Source organism: Euprymna scolopes, chromosome 2 (genome assembly GCF_053919585.1).
Source record: "Euprymna scolopes isolate OS-2025 chromosome 2, ASM5391958v1, whole genome shotgun sequence".
NCBI lineage: Eukaryota > Metazoa > Mollusca > Cephalopoda > Sepiida > Sepiolidae > Euprymna > Euprymna scolopes.
This window is the reverse complement of record NC_136483.1, coordinates 4,907,356-4,934,562: the sequence shown is the minus strand read 5'-3', so window position 1 is coordinate 4,934,562 and position 27,207 is coordinate 4,907,356. Positions and strand designations below refer to the sequence as shown.

The window sequence follows — 27,207 nt, the reverse complement described above, 5'->3', positions numbered from 1 at the left end:
CCGACCTTGTGTCTAACTCTGTCCTCGTGGGGAGGCAAGTAAACAAGCAAAAAAAAAGTCTGCTGCTACGTGATACCACAATTCCAAGAGCCAACTGTAGTGATGTGTAGAGAAGAATGAAATAAGAGAAAACAGGAATGCCTTTGATAAATGTTTTATCAACTTAAAATTAATATACGTGCTCTGACTATAATCGAGTTAATATGGGGAGAACTACTTCCGGCCAAGGGAGATTACTACAGTATTTATTATTGCTAAGGAACCAAAGGTAATTTGAATTACAACATTTTCCCTCCAATGATTATTAAGTATCGAGTTATAAAAAGGATAAGTAAAGTTAGTCTGCCCAGCATTAATTATGGTGTGTTGGTTAGGGTCTGCCAACGCTATGGACTTTTTGTTTACGTATAATGAAGAGCTTGTTGCGGACTAGGACATAAAATACCCTAACTCGCCACAAGAAAATAATGAAACGAATGGAATTGTAGGAAACAAAAACTCAATTGATGGATAATATAAACGTGTCGTTTATTTACTGTTGAAAGAATGAATGTTTTAGATATAACACGTGTCCATGTCCGCGCGGGTGTAACCATCGTTTGTTGCAGGATTGGTATTATAGAAGGAAAAAGGAAATGTGTGTTCATCTGACGTTCGGGTTACTATCGTTTGTTCGCGCGTCGGAAGAGAAGTGAGTAATGTAATGGAACGAGAAAAGGCAGATTTGAAAAGGATTGGAAACAGCTTGTCTCTTCCTTTTATAGGTGTTTCCGGTGTGTCTTTTGCGCATGTGTGGATTTCCTTTGAAAGGGGAAGTGACGTTGTCCTTGCGTGCGTACGTGTGCGCGTGTGTGAGTACATGTGTGTGCGTTAGCGTGTGTGTATATACACGTGAATATGAGTGTATGTACGCAAACGTGAATATATCTACGTGTGTGGATGTGGGCACGTAAGTTTGTGTGCACGTATGTATATGACAAGTAATATAGCTTGAAATGTGAACGCGTGTTTTTGTGTGAGACTTGAAAAGGGTTAGGGTTAGGGTTAGGGTTTCAGTTTTTTGCGGTACTTTTGTTGATAAACGTCCTCACGCTACCAGAAACTACCACAGCGTTAACAATATGCCCATTTATTTTACATTTAGTAAACGTAACATCTTGCTTCGGTTGCCTGACTAGGCGAAATTAGGTGGGGATGATTCAGGGTCGTATACTACAGCAGCAGTTTTTTTTTTTTTTTACATAGGCATCACCACATTATCAAGGCCCAGAGGCCACTCAAGGATAAGGGTTAAAGAGTGTACAGTAGAAATTGGTCAATATAGTAATCATTAGTAATGAAAATTTGGTAAATTTAATAACTTATATGGAACGGCTCATCAAGAACTTATTTACTTTAGACTTGAACACAACCATATTGTAGTCAGCCGGAAAGCAGGAAAACGGAAGACAATTCCACAGGCGTGCAGTTCTAAGAAAGAAGCTTTGTTCATGGAATCTACGTTTAGGTTTAGGCACAGATAAAGAGTGGGGGAAATTATTGATAGTGTTTACTTTTCTCGCGCTTAGTATTTCATAGATCACCGCTGAAATAGAGTTGATTAAGGCGAAAAAGTTTGGGGGTTATATTTGTGTGTGCCTATATATATATATAAATAAATATATATATATATTTATATATATATATATATATATATATATATATATATATATATATATATATTTATATATATATATATAAATATATATATATATATATATATATGTATATGTGGTTGTGTGTGCGTGTGGTATGTGTGTGTGTGTGCGCGTGTGCTATGTCCAAAAACTTATTTTACCATTGATTATTGTTTTTTGTCTTTCTCAGATATTTTACAGATAATTAATTATGAATAAGTAAAGCATTGAACAAGTTTTGAAATTTCACAACACAATTCAAAACATGATTTGAAACCCAAAGAGCCGTAACGTATCCTCCCCGAGATGGCAGAACTCGAAATGGCATCACAAATGAAACTAGGGAAAGAGTTGCGAAAGAGCGGTGAGCAGCATCCTGAAACATCGATTTGATGACCTTCCACACAACTTGCTCACTCCACAGTATTTTGCACAGTTTAAAACTCCTCTGTTATGAAGTAGAGCTTTGTCAACACTTCAAGCCTAAAGATTTTAAAACAGGGGTAAAATATGCAGTTCAACTGCAAAATTTTGAAATTTTGAAAATCTAAAGGCAATTCATCAAAAGCAGTTGCATCCCATAACGTGCGTTGTATGGTGAATTGATAAAGGAGAAGATAATTGGGCCTTCTGTTTTTTGTGAAGATCAAGACGAAAATGCTGTCACTCTTAGTGGAGAGAGATACCAGACTATGATTACAAACTTCCTGCGTTCACAAATTTAAAATAAGTCCGGATTATAGTTCCAACAAGATGGGGAAATGGCACATACGGTGAGAGACACCATAGAATTTCTCAGGCAATGCTATGGCAATGTCAAATGGACACCACGTTCCCCAGACTTGACTAGCCCCAACTTTTTCTTGTAGGGATATCTTAAAGAAAGAGTCTATACTTATATCGTCGTTGGCAGAACTCGAATGCGAGTATACATTGTGCTCATTAGGATTGAGCCAGCCCCATTTACAAAGTGTTTTTGGTCATCCACGAGGCGCATCGTATCGCACACACTGCAGCAAACATGTGCTTGATATGCAGGTTGCTGGTACACCATTATGTTGCCTTGTTGTCTACCCATCACGCGAGTTTATTCGGGGTTGCATACCGCCAGTGAATTACATGCGCCCCCAGATATCAACCTGAAAATTCCCACGGTTCAGTGCGGCAGATACAGCGCATAGCCTTCCCAAATGGTCACCCATCCGGTACTGGCCAGGCTCATCGTTGCTTAATTTTGGTGATCTGGCGAGAACCTGTGCTGGTGCCGTATATATATATATATATATATATATATATATATATATATATATATATAATAATAAAATGCATACATGCAAAATCCGATCCCGCATTTTGCTAATTCCAACCCTCTGATGAGAAGGAAAGTATTTCTTCTAAACTCCGCGAATTAAGGACTATCCACTTATTTAATGTTTCCTTTTCAAATTAAATATTTTTTTAACTCTTTTTCAAAGTGTTTTTTAACATGTTTTATTAACTATTTGCCCCTGTATATATATATATATATATATATATATATATATATATATATATATGAGCAAACAGTTAATAAAATATGTTAAAAAACACTTTGAAATAAGTTAAAAACATATTTAATCTGAAAAGGAAACACTAGATAAATGGATAGTCCTTAATCTGCGGAGTTTCGAAGAAATACTCTCGTTCTCATCAGAGGGTTGGAATTAGCAAAATGCGGGATCGGATTTTGCATATAAAAGTATTTGATGAAACAACAAGTAAGTCAAAGATCTTATGTATATATATATATATATATATATATATATATATATATATATATATATATATATATATAGTGCCGTGCAAAAGTATTGGATACATTACATTTTTCTTCATAACTTTAATTAGGGTTCAAGATTTTACCTAAAATTTGGTCAGTATATTCCTATTACTATTCTAACTAATATTTGGGGTAGTAATTACAAAATTAAAGCTTAGAAAGTTTATATTAAAGGAAAAATATAAATCAACTAACGCAAAAGTATTGAATACATTGATTTAATATTTGGTTGCTTTATTGCGTTCAAAAGCTTCCAATCGCTTTCTATAATTGCACACATATTTTTTGCAAAGATATGCAGGTGTTTTGCGCCATTCTTCTTTGCAGAACTGTTCTAGTTGCTGAATATTTTGTGGATTCCTTTTGTGAACATTAGTCTTCGATATTTCCACAAATATCAATTGGGTTGAGGTCTGGAGACCGACTGGGCCAAATAAGAACGTCAATTCCGTTATTTCTAAGCCATTCTTTGGTTAGTTTGGCAGTATGCTTGGGATCATTGTCCTGCTGAAACACGAAATTGCTATTATGTCCCAACCAATAAGCAGATTTCTGGAGGTTTTTCTCCAAAATCCTCCTGTACATACGTCCATTCATTCTACCATTGATGATTTCTAGTTCACCAATACCTTTGGCTGAAAAACACCTCCCATACTATAATTGAACCTCCGCCAAACTTTATCGTAGGAATGGTATTCTTTTTGTTATAGGCGGTGCCATTTTTACGCCATAGATGTGTTGCTGTGTTTCTTCCAAAGATTTCAATTTTCGTTTCGTCTGACCAGATTACCTTGTTCCAAAATTCTTAGAGTTGTTCCCCATATGTTTTAACATAATTCAAACGTGATCTGACGTGTTTAAGCTTCAATAATGGAACTTTTCTTGTGGACCTTGATAAAAACCTACACGATTTAGAACTCTACTGATTGTATCCTTGCTCACATTAATCCCAGCTTCTCTGGGGTCGGTTTGAATTTCACCACGAGTAAGAAAAGTTTTTTTTTGTATTTTTCAACTTACCCACCTTGATTTTTTTTTTCGTTTAATTTCCTTGGCCGACCACATCTTGGAAGATTTGCAACAGCTTCACCAGGGTTTAAACTTTCTAATAACGTTTACAACTGTACTAAGTGGTAGATTAAGTTCCCTTGATATTATTCGATACCCTTTTCCTGCTTTGTGCTTATCAATGATTTTTTGACGAATGTCTACTGACAACTTTTTAGTTTTAGGCATTTTTATAAATGAACTGGTTGACTTTGAAGGAGTGAGCCCAAACTGGAAGAATTTTATAAAATTATTTTAATATAAAGCTTTCTGATTGGTCAGTGATAACTCGTTTGCATTATTGCAACACACTAAGCAAAAGTCATTTAAAGTTATTTCAGAAAAAGAATTTTTTAAAAGTGTAGGGGAAGTCGGGGTAAGTTGAGCCAATTTTCCATTTTGGCTCTTCAGAACCCAAACGACTAATTATTTTGCAAAGATGAGTGTATTATTATAAAATTCTTTTATTTGGGAACATTTTGAAACAAGTTGCAGTTTTCTGCTAGTACACCTAAACCGACCATGTGCTTTACAAAAATGCATATCAAATTGCTCAACTTGCCCCGACCATGGGGCAAGTTGATCCAACCTCTGGGGTAAGTTGTGCCACACAGGGGTAAGTTGTGCCACGCAAAAATGTGTTGCAAATGAAGAAAGAACAAGCCCAAAATTGTTGCTGTGGTTATAAAACAAATTATAATAATGAAGTAGAAATGTTAATTACAGCGAATGAACCAGCACAAAATTTGAAACATATATCTGAAAGTAAGTTAATGAAGTTGCCACTGTGACAAGTCACAGCTGAAAACGAGCTGGCTAGAACAACGGACAGAACTGCCAACACTATTTGGCTGTGGCAGCTTGTAAACAACATCTTCTGCATTGAAACCCGCTTCGTCCTTTGGGTTTGGAACAAACACAGGCTTGTCCGTTCCTACCTTCCCAGCAACTTTTTAAAGGAAAACACCTTCAAACTCAAAGTCCTCCCCGTTGAGAGTGTCAACCCGGGCAATATAGTTCACAGTTCGTGATTTGCCAGCACATTTGATAACCACAAAGTCACCTTCGATTATTGGGCTATCCAGATCAATATCACCATCACTATCTGATGACACATCATCAAATTCAAAATCTGAATCATCAGTGTCACTTGAACATGGGGTTTTAGGTCTCGGGGGACATGACTTTTTCCCACCAGCATTGAACAAACACGGCTTTGTTTTTGTTAATAGGCTCCTCTTTCTATTTTCAGAAAGGGCTATCAGCTTCTGTCGTTCAGGGCTGTCAGTCAAAATCTTTGAGCTGCCCTTTTTGTGACCATCTCTTCTTGCCTTTCTTGGTGCTGCTTTCGGAAATGGCTGAATTACAGATGGTGAAATGTATGGACGATGCATGACATCATGTGAGCTAGATGAAACACAAGACCCAGATGCGGATGGTTGCATAAGATCATCTTCTTGCTGTTTTTGTGGTCGGACATCATCACTGTGCACGGGCAAGACTGCTCCAGGAACCTCACCGGATGGTCCTGCATCTTCCACAGTAGAATTTGCCTCAAGGCTTTCTGCAGCCACATTTTGCTCACGCTCAGTTGGAAGAGAAGGGGAAAAGTCAATTTCACTAAAGATGTCCCAGTTAAATGGATGAATGCCCGAGGCTTGGAATCCAGCAGCAATGTTCAATGGTGTCATAGCAATCATCTGGGCTTGGTTCACTAGAGCTGGGATTTCATATATTGTTACTGTTTTCCCTGGATTGGATCATAGCCACCCATCCATGGCTCTGTTGTACGCTGTTTTGAAGGGTCCATATACTGACCGGTCGAGCGGCTGGAGACGATGGGAAGTGTGTGGTGGAATGGTCAGTAAGACAACGCCATGAGATCTTGCTGTGTTCACAACATTCAAAGAAATGTGTGTGTCATGGTTGTCGAGGATTAAGAGGATTTTCTTTCCTGGTGAGCATCTGGTGTGCTTGATGATGTGATTTAAATATTCCACAAACACCTCTTCATTCATCCAGCTGCTTCGTGTTGCCCTCCCTATGCACTGTGTTGGTCCACCTCTGATGAAGTGATCTCTGTAGTGGACTCTGGGAAAGATGAACAGAGGAGGCACGACTGATCCAATTGCACTCACAGTGTACACCACCGTTACCAATTCTCCGCGTTCAGCGGAGGTGATTGAACCAACTGGTTTCTTTCCTTTTTCTGTGACAACGGCTCCAGAGTTTTGAACGGTGGTGCACCCAGTCTCATCAGTGTTGTAAATGTCACTTGGTGAGAACTTGTACTTATCCATTATCTGACTCAAGTTGTTGAAAAATTCATCAACATCTTAAACATTTACCAGGTAGCCCATAGATCTAATTCTTATACAAGTAGAGCATGTAACTTATACAACATGCATTTTGAATTCACTCTATAACAGGCCTACTGATGTGGTTGCACATTCATCTGTTTCTTGAAAACGTGTAAAAAGACATGGGGCAAGTTGAGCCAGTGGCACAACTTACCCCATTAGCATTGGCTTAACTTACCCCAGTCTGACCTCATTGAATTGTCTGTTCAAATGCATGCATCTGATGTGTGGTGAATGTAAAAATCTTTTACAGGTATGAAGGCAAGTAATTGAACAAACAACTTCCACATATTATATCTAATCAAACTATTACTACACACAAGAAACATGCACTCACCTCTGTAACGCTTTATTTTACTTTTTTGGCACGAAATCTGATTTTCTTTTACTGCATCAACCTCCGATATTGGTTCAGCAAAACAAAATGGTGGAGGTTAAAGTCACGTGATCAGTTGTTTATAGATTGCATACAAACTTGGATTGGCTTAGTCAATTGTGGTTAAAAGGGGGTGGCTCAACTTACCCCTATGCTCAACTTACCCCGACTTCCCCTATCCAATACTTTTGTGCTTGTTAAGTCATATTTTTCTTTAAATATAAACTTTCTAAACTTTGATTTTGCAATTACTACTCCAAATATAATTTAGAATAGTAATAGGAATATACTGACTAAATTTTAGGTAAAATCTTGAACCCTAATTAAAATTATGAAGAAAAATCTAATATATCCAATACTTTTGTGTGGCACTAATATATATATATATATATATATATATATATATATATATATATATATATATATATATATATATATATATATATAAGTTAATTTAGTATACAACCAAATGGCTACATATAGACATACATGTTTCAGCGAAAACCCGGCAAGGGAATCGCTTCGTCAGGCCAAAGACATCTCTTGCTGTTTCAACTCAAACATTTCCAATTTATAACTAGTACTACATCGTATTTAAGTGTAAAGGGGGAGACAGGATCTAAAGAGAAAGTATATACATTAAAATATGATCGTCCATTATGTTAATTGTATTAATTTATTAATTATTTTATTTTATTTATAGTGCGTAATGAGTTTCAAGTAGAGTTTCAATATTATTAGTAAATTCCTAGTTCAGTAGGTAAGTTGTGTAGAATAGGAATCCCAGATTTAAAAAAAAGGGGGGGATGGTTGTATTCAACTGTAATATGTACATAAGTATAATCATTTATTAACATTAATATTAATCGGTTAAAATATATAGTTATGTGAATAATTCATTAGGCCACTAACGTTTAAAATAAAATAAATAGTATACTTTTTTTAAAAGTTTACGATGTAAAGAATAATTAACGAAATAATCTCAGTTATATTATTCATTGTAAATGCTAACGTTAAAAAAAACAAACAAAAAACTTACGTATAAAATAAATAGTTAACGTGTAAATAAATTAGTATCCGTATAATATTACTTTTGTAAATTCTAACGTTACAAGGATTACGTGTAAAATATAAAAATAAAATAAATTAAATAAATTAGGCTCGATGAGGTGACCATTAAAACCTACGTTAAACGATTGTGAAAAGTATAATTATGGTAAGATAACTACATTACAATTAAAGATAAATAAAAAATAAGAAATAAATATCTTTAGTTAAAAATTTAACCTATTAGGTATAGGGTATGGTTATTTGATGGTAAAATACAAATATTTAAAATAATTAACGTTTAGAATGGTTTCATGTATAGAATAAAATTAATTATGGGAAAGGGCGGGGGGAACTGGAAAAAAAACTATGAAAATATTATTTTTTATTTTATTTTTTTTTTTATTACATTTTCACCCCAAACAAGGCAAATTGCCACTTTGGTGTAGGGGGCTACTATCAGGGGCAACAACTACTGGGGTACTATGTAGGGATTTGGGCAGCAAGGTGTCGGTTCACGTTACACTTGAACTTCTGCACGTCAGTACTGTTGGGGAAGCAGGGACCTGGAATGGAATTCCAGAGTCTTGCGGTTCTGGGGAAGAAACTATTGGAGTAAAAAGATCTTTTACATCTAGGGACCTCTACAGTGTGGGGGTGGGATCTAGTAGCCTGTCGGGTTTGTCGAGGGTGCTCGCGTCGTGGGGGCACAAGTGATTGCAGTTCATCAGAGCATTCACCACTAAAATACTTGTAGAACAGGCAGAGGGATGCAACATTTCGTCGATGGGACAGAGGCTGAAGCTTAGATGCCAGTTCAGGGCCTATCAGATTTGCGACTCTCTTTTGAACCTTGTCAAGGAGCGAGAGACTAGTAGCAGATGCACCAGCCCAGATGTGGCAGCAATACTCCATACATGGGCGAATGGTGGCCTTATAGAGGTACAGGATACTTTCGGGTGTTAGTAGTTTTCTAGCACGGTAGAGAGAGCCTACCTTTCTTGCAGCGGCCCTGGCAATGCCTTCAATGTAATTGTTCCAACTCATGTTTCCTGTGAACGTTAGGCCAAGGAGTTTGAAAGATGGACTCTCAGATAAAGGGTCGTTGGCCATTGCTATTGGTGGTAGAGAGGGTTTCTTGTAATTATTGAATGAAACTAGTTTAGTCTTGGCAGCATTGAACGCGACCAACCACTTTTGTCCCCATTCCACTACAGATTGGAGGTCTTCCTCTAGTGTTTCTGCCATTTCTTTAGAAATGTGTTCATTCGTCTTCCTGTCGTGTCTGCCATAGAGTGTGGTGTCATCAGCATATATACCCATCTCAGAGGCAATGTTGTCGGGGAGGTCATTTATGAATATCAGGAACAATAGAGGTCCAAGGATAGAACCCTGGGGCACTCCCGCATTTATATCATATTGTTTAGATGTGCGACCGTCGAGGACTACCTTATTTACAAACTTAGGCGTTTTATAATTTTTTAAGCGTATGTATCTGAAAATGCTTGCAGGAGATGGCCGATTCTTGTTTTATATTTAAAAGTTTGTCACGGTCTTTAAAATTAGTATCTCCATTTTCTCATGCAGGCATAAGAAACAAAGTGACTGCAAAGAGTAACATGCTTTAGCCTTATTTTATTATATTCCAATGTATTCTAGGCGTTTTGTTTTCTCTAATTAGCTTCCAATAGTGTATAGATAAGGAAGTATCTTTTTCGTAAGTTAGGTTATTCAACGATCTTTTATGCCCGTAGTATCTTCCTTTGAACGTTAATTTTGTACTCCCAATATAAAATATTTCATCATTAGGGTTTTCTTCTGGGAATATTTTAGCTAGATACACTACCGAAGGTGTTAGGCACATTTTGTTTACGGGACAGGTCGTAGGAAATTTACAATTACAATTGTTAACTACTTTAGGATTATTAACTGTTGCAACATTAGATTTCATTAATATCTTATTGTTATGCTTTTTTATGATTCTTTCTAAGTTGTCGCAACAGCTGTAACTCACTTTTATGGTATTTCTGTTAAAAATCTTGTGTAGTAAATTACCTGGAGGAAAGTGTTTGTCGATTAATTGCAAAAACTTTTTTCCAATTTTAGTTTTTAGTTTTTAGTACGTAGGTGAAAACCAAATCACTTTTCTAGATCTATTATTAGTATTCTTATTATCATAACTACCGCCATTTTCCTTATTACTATCATTATTATTATCAATGCTACTGCCCTCCTCCAGATTATTGCTTATATTATGTATATTATTTTTATGTTTATACGTAATGTTAGCGTTTTTGTAACCACTATCTTTTAGTGCCCGGTTATAAATATTTTTATGATTATTGAATACCTCTTCATTAGACGAGTTATTACTAATTCTACTTTCTATAGAGATGGGTATATGTTTTATAATGGCCGGTGGGTGGTTGGATTGGGGATTTATGTATATAGGGTTAGCATTATTTTTATATAAGGTTTAAAATTATTATTAAGTAAATCAAAGCTAACATCTAAAAATCCACTCATTTCAAGTTACTATTAATTACAACCTTGAGTCCAAAAAGTTTCATTTTTTTATGTAACAATTTTCTAATATGGTCACATTTTATATTATTAGCATTATTTACAATCATAAGTCCATCGTCCCTGTACAAACTAATACTTCCTACTTCAATATAATTATCATTAGTTAATGTGTACAATATGTATAGACCAACCAGATCCGTAAGTTAAGCAGAGTCTAATGAACCCATGGATACTCCAAAATAATTGTTAGTAGCATTTTTAGTCCATTGCTCGTCATTATTGACTATAACTGTAGTTCTGCATTTTGTTATAATATCAATTTCTTCATCGGAGATATTGGCCTAATCCTTAGAAAATTCCAAAGCTTTATCAAAGAGACATTTGGTGATTGATTGGTAATAATCGCATATATCAAACTGAATGAATGCACAATTCTCTTTGTTTCAATATTAAGGAACCATTTAATTAAATCAGATGTATTAACTCATAGATTAAGGTTAAAGTGTTGTTTTAGAGCTCGATTAGTTTTTTCTAATATCTTTTTACTGATTCTGCCGATATCAGGTTTTGTAGGATTTTTTTTTCTTTTTTTTTTTTAAACGTTAGCATTTACAATGAATAATATAACTGAGATTATTTCGTTAATTATTCTTTACATCGTAAACTTTTAAATCTGGGGTTCCTATTCTACACAACTTACCTACTGAACTAGGAATTTACTAATAATATTGAAACTCTACTTGAAATTTATGGTGAAGAAAAAGATGATTACACATAGATGGATAGTCCGGTGGAAGATAATTTACTGACTTAGATGTGCTAACATAGATGGTACTGTCATCAGCATAAATGTCTACAAATGATGTAAGGATGTGATTTGGAAGATCATTAATGTAGATCAGGAAAAGAGTTGTGAAAATTAAGATTCTGTTTAATTTAATTAAATTAAGATTTTGTTTAATTTAAACAAGATCCAATTAATCCAAATATCACTTCGCCATGAGTTCATATTAATTCATTTACTGAAGAAATTGCAACAACAATAGTTACACGTATAAGATTGTTTTTAAAAATTATAATTATGTTAACAATGAGTATAACAAAAAGATATTAGCGACAATAGAATGAAAAATAGAAACCGAAAAATTATTTGGTATACCCCTCCATTCATTAGTTAAATCTTAAATTAGACATATATTTGGTTATTAGATGCTCTATACAAGAAAAATGTCTTTTCGTCTTCAGAGAGTTTTCGACAAAGTGGGAAGAATTGCTGTAATCTACTTCAGCTGTTGTTTTCAGTGAATCATATGTGAACCTATTTAGTTTTTTTTTTACATAGGCATCACCACTTATCAAGGCCAAGAGGCCACTCGAGGATAAGGGTTAAAGAGGTAAAGTAGAAATTGGACAATATAGTAATCATTAGTAATGAAAATTTGGTAAATTTGATAACTTATATGGAACGGCTCATCACATCAAGAACTTATTTACATTAGACTTGAAGACAACCATATTGTAGTCAGCTGGAAGGCAGGAAAACGGAAGACAATTCCATAGGCGTGCAGTTCTAAGAAAGAAGCTTTGTTCATGGAATCTACGTTTAGGTTTAGGCACAGATGAAGATTGGGGGGAATTATTGATAGTGTTTTCAGCTAAACGAGTGTTTCTTGTGAAAGTTTGGCGAGGGGGGAACGCTTTCCATGAAAATAATGATACAGCAGAGACTAACTCGCAACATCTCTTCTGTGAGATAGAGGTTGCAGGGAAGAGAAAAGGACATCTCCTATGAGACTACGAAGTCTATTTTGAACTCTATCAAGGCAGGACAAGTCCTTTCTAGCAGCTCCTGCCCAGATGTGGCAACAGTATTCCATCCTTGGACGTACCTGGCTCTTATATAGATAGAGAATTGCATCAGCAGTGAGATATCTACTGGATCGATAGAAGGATTCCACCATTTTTCCAACGGCCTTGGCAACAGATTTGATGTACGTGTTCCATTTAAGATCAGGAGTAAAAGTCAAGTCCAGAAGCTTGTCAAAACTTGAGGCCTCCTCAAGACAAGAGCCATTCATTTTAACTGATGCCAGATAGGGATCAGAACGTTGATGATGTAAAGAGAGAAGCTTGGTTTTAGATGCATTAAAAGTAACCAGCCACTCCTTTCCCCATTGTACCACGTGCTCAAGATCAGAAGAGAGAGAATCGGAGAGAACTTGGTCGTTTACTGACTTAGATGTGCTAACATAGATGGTACTGCCATCAGCATTAATGTCTACAAATGATGTACGGATGTGAATCGGAAGATCATTAATGTAGATCAGGAAAAGAGTTGGCCCCAGGATGGACTCCTGAGGGACTTCAGCATTAATACTGTGAGCTTCTGATTTTTGCCCATCAACTACTACTCTTATGAACCTATCAGAGAGAAATGATTTAATAATTGAGAAGACATTTCCAGCTATACCGTAGCTGGAGATCTTGTGAAGTAAACCTTCATGCCATACTCTATCAAAGGCCTTAGATATTTTTTTTTTTACACAGTGATCACCACTTATCAAGGCCCGGAAGCCACTCAGGGATAAGGGTTATTGCAAGTACATTACGTTAGTGTGGAGATTTGATGGAGTGTTTAATTAAGGGGGCGGGTCATTAGGAATTTGTTAACATTGGACTTGAAGACATCCAAGTTGTAGTCCGGGGGGAAGTAGGCAGACGGAACAGAGTTCCACAGGCGGGCAGTTCTAATTGTTCAATTGCCCTAGAAAGGTAGCCTCTGTCGAGAGATTCACTAATCCTATGAGATATAACTGTAAGCACATCTGCTGTAGATCTTGCAGAATAGAAACCATATTGTGTGTCACTAAGAAGGTTATTTTTGCTGAGATAGTTGATTACTTCTCTATTTAACACAGATTCCAGCAACTTACTCATGACGCACAGGAGACTTATTGGCCTGTACTGAGAGGGGGATGAGCGATCACCTGAATTCTTAAATACAGGGCATACTGATGAGATTTTCCAGGGTGATGGGAAGCAATTCTCCTTAAGACAACGTTTAAACAGTTTTGTAAGTATGGGCGCTAGTTCTGGTTGAAGTTTTTTGAGTACTATAGTTGGAATACCGTCAGGGCCGGTTGCTTTACTGGAATCAAGGATTTTGATTAGCTTGGCAGCATCATGTACAGATATATGTATATCACATAGCGTGTTTTTTGATATAGGAGGAAATATTGGGGGTTGGCGGCTTTGGTCGCAAAGAGTAGAATTAGCTGCAAAGTTCTTGGCAAAGAGTTTGGCTTTGTCTGATGCTGATGAGATTACCTCCGGTCCATTGATGATAGTTGGGATAGAGCACACGCTTCTGTTTAGGATTCTGTTTGCTATTTGCCAAAACTGGTGGGAACTAAGCCGCTGCTCAGCTACTTTGGACTTGACGGACTGAGCATACAACTTTCTAGCGTTCTTTCTTACTTTCTTACAATGGTTGCTGGCAGTCCTGAAAGCGGCTTTAGTTTCCATACATCTATTACGTTGGAAGCAGTGGAAAAAGTGATTTCTGTGCGCAATGGCAGCAGCACATTCTGGAGAGAACCATGGCTGGCTGTTAGGTTTTTGCTGGAACTTTTTCGAGGGTATAAAACGGTCTATACCTACAATTAACCATTCCGTCAGGTCTGATACTATAGAAGACACATCCTTTTTAAACATGGAACACAGAGGTAGATCCGATATAAATGTACGGGAGCTATCCCAGTCAGCCATAGTGTATCGATATACTGTACGATGGAAAGGTACGTCTGGGGACTTATCATATTTCATTTTTATCTTAATTTATACAGCAGAGTGGTCAGAAGATCCAAGAGGAGACAGAACAGGCAAGTTGTGAGAAAACGGTCTAGTAGACTCGCATACTAGCCGTCATTGTCGGGCACATGGGTGGGTTTGTGAACAATCTGAGTGAGGTCATTAGCAATGGAGAAATCATGACAGAACCTCCCCTCATCATCGGTCTTGTTTGAGTGGGTCAGCCATTCCATGTTGTGAACATTGAAGTCTCCACATACGTGAATGTTAGCTGAAGGATAAGCAGATAGGACTTGGTCAATTTTCTCAGATATGCTTTTAATGATAGTAATTCCGCTGTTGTGGGGGCGATAGAGAGTAAATATAAATGCAGTACTGTGAGCTAGTGCAACCCGGAAGCACAAATAGGGTAAGTTAGGATCTTCTCCGGAGATGTCCCTACCACATAGAAAAGCAATCTTTAATATAGGCACATATTCCATGCCCATGGCGATTTTGGGGTCAGATTTAGAAGTTAAGTTAGAGTATCCTTTAATTACGAACTCTAAGGAAATAGCTTGTCCAATGCCAGTTTCGCTTAAAAATAAAAGTCAGGTTTAATCTCCTTTAATTGGGTTTCAACGGTTAGAACGTAGACCCCTGATGTTGGAGAAGGAGACATGGTAGTGGGGATCTGCGTTGGAAGTTGGAGATTCAGGTTTATCGTGTATTTTTTCTTGAAACTTGTCATGATTTAGAGTCGCAACTAGTAAACTTGACCTAATTGACATTTCTCAGCATGACTAAATTGTTATTGCTAACATTCTGCACCATGACCAAATAATCATTACTAACATTCCAGCATATAGCAAAAATGACAATAATAACATTCCCAAAACAGAACAAGTTAAACATTGTTAACATCAATCAAAATTACTGAATTTATATTGTTAACATTTTCAAACTTACGAAAATAAAATTACGAGCATAATTTTTACTATTCCCCAAATTGACCAAATAGCATTTTTCAACGTATCAATTTTGACATTCCAAAAAGCAAAATTGAAAATTGATAGCATTCATTAACATCGATGAATTGACATTGTTAACATTCCACAACATTGCCAAATTGATATTGCTAGCATTCCTCAACATGGTCAAATTGAACTTAAAAACATTCCCTAACATGACTAAATTGACACTGGTAATTGACATTATATTATAATATAAATGTTTATTTTTGAATAAAATCATAGAATTGTCATCCCATTAACGAAACGGCTGTAACGAAGAGATCCAAGATGAAATAAACAAGAGTTATATAAAAGAAAAAATGTAAGTCTTGGAATTTCAACAAAATTTGTATATATATATATATATATATATATATATATATATATATATATATATATATATATATATATATATATATATATATCCTCTAACATGGCCAAATTTACATTGTTAACATTCTCCAACATAGGCAAATGAACATGGTTAACATTTGTCAATATGACAAAATTTACATTGCTAACATACGACAATATTGCAATATTGACAGTGTCAACATTCCTCAGCATGTCCAAATTGATATTGCTAACATTCGTCATCATAACCAAATGGTAATTAATAAAATCCCTCAACAAGACCAAATTTAGATTGTTAACATTCCCAACAAGGCCAAATTAACATTACACATATTCCCAAACATGACTATACTGACATTGTTAACATTCGTCAATATGACCAAATTGACATTGCTAACATTCAACAACACTGCAAAATTTACAGTTAACATGCTCTAACATGGCCAAATTCATTTTAAGGCGCCAACATGACTAAATTGTTAACATTCCCTAACATTGTTAACATGAAAAAAAATTGACATTGTAAACATTCCTTGACAATGACCGAATTTACATTGTCAACATTTTCCAACCTGACAAAAAGGAAACATTCCCCAACATTGTTAAATTGACACTTGTAACTTGTAACATTCTCCAAAGTGGTCAAATACTAATTACTAACATGAACCAACATGATTAAACTGACATTACTAACAGTTCCTATCAAATAAAGCATTTATTGCAAGATTAATAATGAAGCAATTACAGAATTAGAATGACGTAAAAAATGGTAAATTCTCAACTTTCCCCAAAATATAACATGATTTAGTTTCTTTTTTGACATAATTCAACGACGTTTCTTAATTTTTGAGATAAGGATTGGTTATTTGTATTATGTTTTGATGGATTATTTAGTATCTCTACCCAGTCTTGACTGGAGCATACTTCCTCGTGAAGTGACTAAAGGGCTCCGTTCGAAATTCCATCCAAATTCCCGAGTTCGACAGAAACATTTCCGAGTCCAACAAAGTACACCTAAAGAAGGCTGGAGGTTACATCGACCAAAACGTTGTGAAAATAACACTCAAGATGAAAGCAGTAGTCCGATGAATACAAATAATACGCACAATTCAACAAATCTTCGTCTCCAAGAGGAATACAATTATTATTTTCTATTTTCTTTTATTATTTATCTTTATTTGTTATTTTTGTTTACTATCGATTAAAAGTAGAAATATCCACTCTTTAGAATTGCTATCTATTTTCTATTTTTTTAGAGCGCCAGTCACTTTAACCCTAGAAAGTACAGTTACAAGATTACAGTGGAAGCCTACGCCATATACTCTGATAGTCTTCTGTTCAATAAAACGGTCACAGTTTATAAGGCTTACAGGTCATATAAGTCAGCGCCAGCGGCCATTTACGTGCAGAGGGACAAACCTTTTTACAGACCACGTGACAACAGTAAGTTCTATTCATAATTTTTATATACACATATATATGGGACGATTAATCAGAATTGGAATCGGGAATCGGAAAAATCAGAATATTTTGGGGCATCGGAATCGATATCAGAACCGGAAAAAATGGTGCCTATTTTCTGATGCCAAAAATGATTTCTTTAATTATCGTTTTTATTTTATTTTGTTTAAAACAAAATCTTCGACTGCTGATAGCAATAATAAAACATTGATTTTAAACAAATAGTAAAATGAAAATCTATAGATCGCTCTCTAACAAGTGTGTTTTTATGTTTGAGAAAATATCTGCACATTTAACATGTGTTTTTTACGGTAATCGAGAGAAAATATTTATTTTCTAGTTAAATATTTAGAGATTTATAAAGAATCGGAATCAAAATCTATAATGGTATCAGAATCGGGAATCTAGTACAGAATCGGTAATCGTATCGGAATCGGGAAAAAATATTGGAATTGTTCCATCACTAATCTCTCTCTCTCTCTCTCTCTCTCTCTCTCTCTCTCTATATATATATATATATATATATATATATATATATATACTTGTTTATTGTTATATAAACATGTTTACATCCCGCTGCTACAAACAGCCATTTGTTTCAATCAAACAACAGATATCATTAGGCAGCGACTTGACTATTCAAAAGTTCAATGAATTCATTGAACATTTGAATAGTCAAGTCGCTGCCTAATGATATCTGTTGTTTGATTGAAACAAGTGGCTATTTGTAGCAGCGGGATGTAAGCATGTTTATATAACAATAAACAAGTATATATATATATATATATATATATATATATATATATATATATATATATATATATATATATATAGTCATTGTTTCTCACTCATGTCTCAGTATCAGGTTCTGTCATGAGTCCCAATCTTCACAGTTGATGTTTCCATTTTACTTGACAGTCTGTGACGAAATCGCTGTGGCCAGTGTTTACAGTGTAGGATGGAGGGAGGACAGGGTCGTCCACAGCATTCTCTTCTTGCCTATATATATAATACATTTCATATTGAACATGGAAGTGAAAGTTCGATCTAACAAATAATAAAGAAAAAAGGGTTAGAAGAGAAAAGAAAGAATGATGAAATATAGTTAAAGAGAGAAAGAGTGAAAGTAAGAATTAATAGGAAGGGAAGTTTAAAAAGTTAAGAGAAAAAGAGAAAAAGGATCTGCGTGTCAACTAATTTATGGACAATTATACATTACAATGACAGCACACGTTATTACAACAACACAAACAAAAAACACAATCTTAGCGTTAAAAGCATACATGTCAAAAGTGACAGCGAATGTAAGCAACCAACATATTTATCATCTCACATACGTCCACGAGTAATATCAACGCAGTTTAAACATACGTCTACAATTAATTAAGCCCTTTATACTAAATGATATAAGTTTAAAGTTTTCACGTATTTATGAGAGAAAGAGAGAAAGAAAGATATAGATAGAAAGATAGATAGATAGATAGATAGATAGATAGATCATGTATTGTTGAGAGATATATTAGATGGAAAAAATTATATGTGAGAAATGCGGAATTTACATTTGACCAATCGCCTAATAGCTGGGATTGTGTGGTGATATTTGATTGGTCATCGAGGGGGGGTGGGCGTCGTACGGCCATAACCCTCTCCACGATATGAAAAAGGCTGCGTGCCTGATTTTAGTCAGTTGAGAACAGAGTTGAGAGTGGAGAACAAAGAAAAGTTGACGAGTGAGGCATGAAGCAAATCAAATCCTCAACAGAAGAAGTAAAGATAATAACTCGAAAATCCACGACAAAAATAAAAAAACCAATAAAAAACAATACCATAAAAAACACTTTGAAATGCGAGGAGGAATAAAAACAAAGATTATAGCCTGAAAATTCGCAAAAATTCTGATAAAAACCTCTTGGTGAAATGAAAGAAAAGACGAAAGCAAATCGATAGACGGAAAACTCATAAATTCTAAAATTAAATAAGAAATAGGAAACAAGAAACGTATTGTCTGTTTCGCTAACCTGTAGCTAGAGAGGAAACAAAGTTAACATACTACGACTGCCTAACGTGCAAAAAAAGTTGAAAAAAAAAGAAAGAAAAAGAGAACGTGGGAACAAGGCCTAATTTTCTGAGGTTTGGCTCTAATTTATTTCCTTATGTCACTAATTTCAATTCAGGATTTAAGTTCTTAAATACTTTCCAAATATAAACATCTTTTTAATAAGTATTCTATTTATAAATATTCTATTTAACTCCACTAAGTTTTCCTTCAATGAAAGTGAAGGTCCACCTTGGTTTTTGAATTTAAAACAAAAATATTATTTAATAAACTAGGAGTTTTCAAGTTTATTGATCTAAAACCAATATTTATTAGTCCCCCATCTTTATTTCTCTTATTGTGTTTCTAATGTTGAATTTATATTGCTAATTTCTGCCAAGCTTCAGATTTGCTTCCTGGATTTCATCCATTTATCACATCTATTTTACTCAATTAGAGCCAACAGCAACCTCATAAAATTAGGCCTTGTAGCACACTTAGGTAAACACTTTGGAAATAAATCAGAATCCAGTAGAGATGTACATAAACATCTTATAATTTGGACATGTTAGCCTGAAATTAAACGGGGATGATTATCTAATAAATAAGTCATAACACCATAATAGAAATTGATTAACATCGGAAATGGCAAAAATTTTAACAAATAGAGTTACCTTCCTTACGATGGCAAAATTAATAAATAACCGTAAATCAAAATAGATTGGAACGAAGGAAAAAAATAAAAAGAAAAGAACTTTAAATCCAAAATTTAAAAATGCAAACTGAGCATTGAATAAAAAGTAACACTAACCCTTCTCTTCTTCTGGAATAAATAAAAAAAAAAAACGCTTTTTGAAATTACATAAATAAGTATGCCGATATAATTGTAAATCGCCAATATAATCATTAAATACGAAACTAACACAGAATCGAAACAATATCGTAGGAACGTAAAATATCAGGTCCGGAATTGAGAAAAATTTTTTTTTAATTAATAAGTATGTAGTAGAGATTTAGAAGGCTAGCATTGAATAAAAAGTAACACTAACCCTTCTCTTCTTCTGGAATAAATTTAAAAAAAACGCTTTTTGAAATTACATAAATAAGTATGCCGATATAATTGTAAATCGCCAATATAATCATTAAATACGAAACTAACACAGAATCGAAACAATATCGTAGGAACGTAAAATATCAGGTCCGGAATTGAGAAAAAAAATTTTTTTTTAATTAATAAGTATGTAGTAGAGATTTAGAAGGCTAGCATTGAATAAAAAGTAACACTAACCCTTCTCTTCTTCTGGAATAAATTTAAAAAAAACGCTTTTTGAAATTACATAAATAAGTATGCCGATATAATTGTAAATCGCCAATATAATCATTAAATACGAAACTAACACAGAATCGAAACAATATCGTAGGAACGTAAAATATCAGGTCCGGAATTGAGAAAAAAAATTTTTTTTAATTAATAAGTATGTAGTAGAGATTTAGAAGGCTAGCATTGAATAAAAAGTAACACTAACCCTTCTCTTCTTCTGGAATAAATTTAAAAAAAACGCTTTTTGAAATTACATAAATAAGTATGCCGATATAATTGTAAATCGCCAATATAATCATTAAATACGAAACTAACACAGAATCGAAACAATATCGTAGGAACGTAAAATATCAGGTCCGGAATTGAGAAAAAAAATTTTTTTTTAATTAATAAGTATGTAGTAGAGATTTAGAAGGCTAGCATTGAATAAAAAGTAACACTAACCCTTCTCTTCTTCTGGAATAAATTTAAAAAAAACGCTTTTTGAAATTACATAAATAAGTATGCCGATATAATTGTAAATCGCCAATATAATCATTAAATACGAAACTAACACAGAATCGAAACAATATCGTAGGAACGTAAAATATCAGGTCCGGAATTGAGAAAAAAAATTTTTTTTTAATTAATAAGTATGTAGTAGAGATTTAGAAGGCTAGCATTGAATAAAAAGTAACACTAACCCTTCTCTTCTTCTGGAATAAATTTAAAAAAAACGCTTTTTGAAATTACATAAATAAGTATGCCGATATAATTGTAAATCGCCAATATAATCATTAAATACGAAACTAACACAGAATCGAAACAATATCGTAGGAACGTAAAATATCAGGTCCGGAATTGAGAAAAAAATTTTTTTTTAATTAATAAGTATGTAGTAGAGATTTAGAAGGCTAGCATTGAATAAAAAGTAACACTAACCCTTCTCTTCTTCTGGAATAAATTAAAAAAAACGCTTTTTGAAATTACATAAATAAGTATGCCGATATAATTGTAAATCGCCAATATAATCATTAAATACGAAACTAACACAGAATCGAAACAATATGGTAGGAACGTAAAATATCAGGTCCGGAATTGAGAAAAAAATTTTTTTTTAATTAATAAGTATGTAGTAGAGATTTAGAAGGCTAGCATTGAATAAAAAGTAACACTAACCCTTCTCTTCTTCTGGAATAAATTAAAAAAAAAAAATAAAACGCTTTTTGAAATTACATAAATAAGTATGCCGATATAATTGTAAATCGCCAATATAATCATTAATCATATCACAATGCGAGGAATGCAATATAGTCGTTGTTGGTAAAAGAAGACGAGTACAAGTGGCGATTTACAAATCAACAAGTATATGCATATGTGTCTATATATAAATATATATTTATTCCGTTGTATTAGGTAAAAATGTCTTACTTGTTATGTCTGGAATAAATAAAAAAAACGCTTTTTAAAATTACATAAATAAGTATGCCGATATAATTGTAAATCGCCAATATAATCATTAAATACGAAACTAACACAGAATCGAAACAATATCGTAGGAACGTAAAATATCAGGTCCGGAATTGAGAAAAAATTTTTTTTTAATTAATAAGTATGTAGTAGAGATTTAGAAGGCTATCACAATGCGAGGAATGAAATATAGTCGTTGTTGGTAAAAGAAGACGAGTACAAGTGGCGATTTACAAATCAACAAGTATATACATATATGTCTATATATAAATATATATTTATTCCGTTGTATTAGGTAAAAATGTCTTACTTGTTATGTCTGCGAAAATATTCATCACTAATTTCGGAAAAAAAATTCCCTTTTCGAATGGTGGACGTAACAGATCGATTCAAAGCATGCTAGATGGTGGAGAGGAAGTTGGATAGATGTATGGGACGTCGGAGCAAATGTGAGGAGGGGAGGATTTATGTATGGTCTGATTAGGTAATTAACATGTTTATATTTTTATTTATTTATATATATTTTTTAGTTTATAACTTGTTGCTTAGGCGTGAGCTTTTTAAAAATGTTGTATGTTCTCTATATTGTTATCTTTATTATTATTATTATTTATATTTTTTCTGCTGATATGTGGGATGTCTTCGTTTATCTAGGTCACGTAGGTCGCAAGTAGGCTGCGTCCGGTTAGCTCTTGAAGGATAAAGTAGGGGTGGGATGTGAGAGAGGAGGGGAGGTGGGGTGCGTGGTGGTGCGCTCTCAGTCGGCTGCTGGGTGTTTAGGTTAGTGTTGCCAGGAGTAGGAAGATAGGTGGGAAGGGGGCACTGGGATGACATTCCTTGGGAGTTTTTAATTTATTTATTTCCATAGAATTATAAGTGGTAATAGATGGGACATTTTTTCCATTTAATTCTTTATTGTTATTGTTATTAATTTATTTGTGTTTGTTGTTAGTGTAATACGGTTTTAATAGTTGGGTTAGCTTTAATCAAAAGGTTTTTTTAAAATTGGTTTATGTTACTTCAGTTAGCTATTTTTAAAAAATTATTTTTTGTTTTTATATATACTGCTGTTTTTTACTTATTTATCAAATTTCTTTTATTTTTACTTTATATATATATATATATATATATATATATATATATATATATTTTATTACATTTTCACCCCAAACAAAGCACATTGCCACTCAGGTGTAGGGGGCTACTATCAGGGTCAGCAACTACTGGGGCACTATGTAGGGATTTGGGCAGCAAGATGTCGGTTCACGTTGCACTTAAACTTCTGCATGTCAGTACAGTTAGGGAAGCAGGATCCTGGAATGGAATTCCAGAGTCTAGCGGTTCTGGGGAAGAAACTACTGGAGTAGAAAGATCTTTTACATCTAGGGATCTCTACTGTGTGGGGGTGGGATCTAGCTGCCTGTTGGGTTTGTCAAGGGTGTCTGCGTCGTGGGGGCACAAGTGTCTGCAGTTCATCAGAGCATTCACCATTAAAATACTTGTAGAACAAGCAGAGGGATGCAACGTTTCGTCGATGGGACAGAGGCTGAAGCTTAGATGCCAGTTCAGGGCCTATCAGATTGGCGACTCTTTTTTGAACCTTGTCTAGGAGCGAGAGACTAGTAGTAGATGCACCAGCCCAGATGTGACAACAATACTCCATACATGGGCGAATGGTGGCCTTATAGAGATACAGGATACTTTCAGGTGTCAGTAGTTTTCTAGCACGGTAGAGAGAGCCTACCTTTTTTGCAGCGGCCCTGGCAATGTTTTCAATATAATTGTTCCAGCTCATGTTTCCTGTGAACGTTAGGCCAAGCAGTTTGAAAGATGTACTCTCAGACAGGGAGTCACTGGCCATTGCTATTGGTGGCAGAGAAGGTTTCTTGTAGTTATTGAAGGAAACCAGTTTAGTCTTGGCAGCATTGAATGTGACCATCCATTTATGTCCCCATTCCACTACAGATTGGAGGTCATCCTCTAGTGTTTTGCCATTTCTTTAGATATGTGTTCATTTGTTTTCCTGTCATGCCTGTTATAGAGTGTAGTGTCATCAGCATATATACCCATCTCAGAGGCAGTTTTGTCGGGGAGGTCATTAATAAATATCAGGAACAATAGAGGTCCAAGAATAGACCCCTGAGGCACTCCCGCATTTATATCACACTATTTAGATGTTCGACCGTCGAGGACAACCTGGATTTTTCTCTTATCTAAGAAGGATTTAATTATGCTAAGTATTCTACCAGTGATACCGTATGATTTAATTTTCTTGAGGAGACCCTTGTGCCATACCCTGTCAAAAGCCTTAAATATATCTAGAGCTACCGCTCTGCCCTCCCCCGCTTTGTCCAGTGAATGGTATATACGTTCAGAGATTACAGTGAGGATGTCAGCTGTGGAACGGGCTTGTCTAAATCCATATTGTTTGTCAGTCAGAAGTTTAGTATCTGTAAGGTGCCGGACTAGAGCATGGTTAATTATGGTCTCAAATATTTTGGCGAAAAGTGGGAGGAGGCTAATGGGGCGATGATTTGATGGGTCAGTTCTTTCGCCAGAATTCTTGAATATTGGTACCGCAGAAGCGGTTTTCCAACAGCCTGGAAAGCATGATTCATTAAGGAATTTGTTGTAGAGTTTGGAGAGAACTGGAGCTACTTCGGTTGAGCACTTTTTTAATAGCACAGCTGGGATGAGATCAGGTCCATATGCTTTTGAAGATTTTTATTGATAGCATGTACCTGAGCAGGGGTGATTTTTAGATCGTCTAGCGTGGCGTCTGTCCGCAAAGGAAAGTCAGGCAGGGGGTGGTTGGAAGGGTCCAGTGTGGAGTTTGAGGCAAACCGGCTGGCAAGCATATTAGCTTTGTCGGTTGCTGAGCAAACAACCTCGTGATTGTTGGTTAGTGGGGGAATTGTTGATTGCCCATTATTTACTACACTGTTGTAGATTTTCCAGAAGTCACGAGTTCCTAATTTTTGTGCTTCGATGCGTTTTTTATTGGTTTCAGTAAATTCTCTCTTGGCTGTCGCTATATTTATAACCTAAATTAAGTGAATTGGTTGTAAGGCTAAATGTCGCTATATTATATATAAATTAATAACTTAGAGAAAAATAGTAATAACCTAAATTAAGTGAACATAGGTAATTGGTTGTAAGGATAAATGAACAATCGAGTGAAACATTTAAAAATAGAGATGCGAAAATAGGTAGATATAAAAAAAAACCCTTAACAAACAGAAAATGGAAAAAACCTTTGAAGGAAGAAATGTAGGTACATTTTTTATCGCATAGTTTTCCTTAAAAGGGAAATGGATTTTCTCAACGTCTGGAGAGAGGCCGTTCTTGTGAATATTTTCAAACGATATAAGGTTTGAAATTGTCCGAATGGTCGCGAAACAATTGTAAGAACAGTAAATATTTCCTACTTGTTGCTATTAGTTCAATCTTTGTTGTCTTGTTTTTGTGAAAACAATGTATGAACGCTCGATTACAAAAACTGGTCATTTTAAAGATTACAAATTGAGTCACCTTATACTGACTTAAAATTTATTGGTAGATGAACGATTACAGAATTCTCAATTATATAAACATAATAAAATTCGGAATATTATAAATACGATATATATATATATATATATATATATATATATATATATATATATATATATATATATATATTAGTGAGAATGTGTGTGTGTGAGGACGATTCTCAACCTTTATACTCAACGAATGTTTGAAAGTTGGTATATAGTGTATTCAGACATGTGGAAAACTTTTTAATCAAACTGTTAAGGGGACCAAATTGAAAAATTGGTACATAGGGAGGGGTCATTGGATTTTTATCTATCAACTGTTTCACTGATGCGCATGGGTGAATGGTTCACATAACAGACTCCTTATGTTAAGAGTAAGTCAAACTGGCCTAATGGTTATCATACTTTACTCAACATCTTTAAGTTGTGGTTTCAATTTCAGCTCGAGTATTTGTTTTTACTTAAAGAACTGAAACGTTTAGAAAAACATAATACTCGCATGCACATGTCTCAGTTTCCGTATGAATAAAAATATAATATTTTTTATGATCGGGCAGCCTGCTAGTATATCTATAAAAGTGAGAATGTGTGTGTGTGTGTGTATGTGTGTGTGTACGTGTACGAGGGCACTTCTCAACCTATATACTCAACGAATTTTTGATCTACAAACTTGACTCACTGTCTTTAGGTTTTGTTTCGATCTCAGCTTGAGTATTTTTTTCTTACTTCCAAAAAGTGGCGTTTTTGAAAGAATTTAACGTTATGTTTAATATCTACGATATTCTGCATGAATTAAAGGATAATATTTTACGACCGGGCAACACCGGGCAACCTACTAGTATATTATATGTTAAATGAAACGGTATTTTTTTTTTGTTGTTGTTTTCAGTTCGATTTTGCTGTTTTGGAGTTAACGATGAATTTATGATCATAAAAAATCCCATGGACATATATATTTTGGTGAGTACTTATTTAATTCTGTTGCGTCCTCAAAACACATGAACTCCCAATACACACTCACACATATTGAATGTCGGCAAGAAACTATCTTCAATATTTGAGAGGTAAAAGAGAATTTAATAGAACACTCAAATATCTATTTATTTCATATAGAGATCAAGTATTAGTCCCCAAGAAGGAGTCACTTTTTTAAAAATTTTTATTGAAGTGAAATAAAACCAGATTAATACATGTCTGATTTAAAACTATGAACCTTCTCTTTTATTTGTATTTATTATTGTTTTCTGAGTCTGCGGACTAATACTCGGATCTTTTGGTGTGCTAATACCACAAGCGGCTTCATAACAACGCTGTTTAACGGGGAAAAGAGAAATCATGGATTTGATCGTATCGTTATGAACTCAAAGAGCAAAAGTATGGAGACTTCTGAAGCGTTAT

At 34.7% G+C, this 27,207-nt stretch overlaps 1 protein-coding gene across 1 annotated transcript in view; it reads left to right on the top strand.

Moving 5' to 3' along the window:
• The window catches only part of LOC145241389 (CD109 antigen-like), a 322,627-nt gene that overhangs the window by 43,735 nt on the left and 251,685 nt on the right, over window positions 1-27,207 (top strand). The window contains exons 5-6 of the mRNA XM_080104314.1: window positions 17,264-17,450; window positions 26,699-26,769. Of these exons, the coding sequence (XP_079960440.1) occupies window positions 17,264-17,450; window positions 26,699-26,769 (258 nt within the window). The remainder of the gene's footprint in view (window positions 1-17,263; window positions 17,451-26,698; window positions 26,770-27,207) is intronic.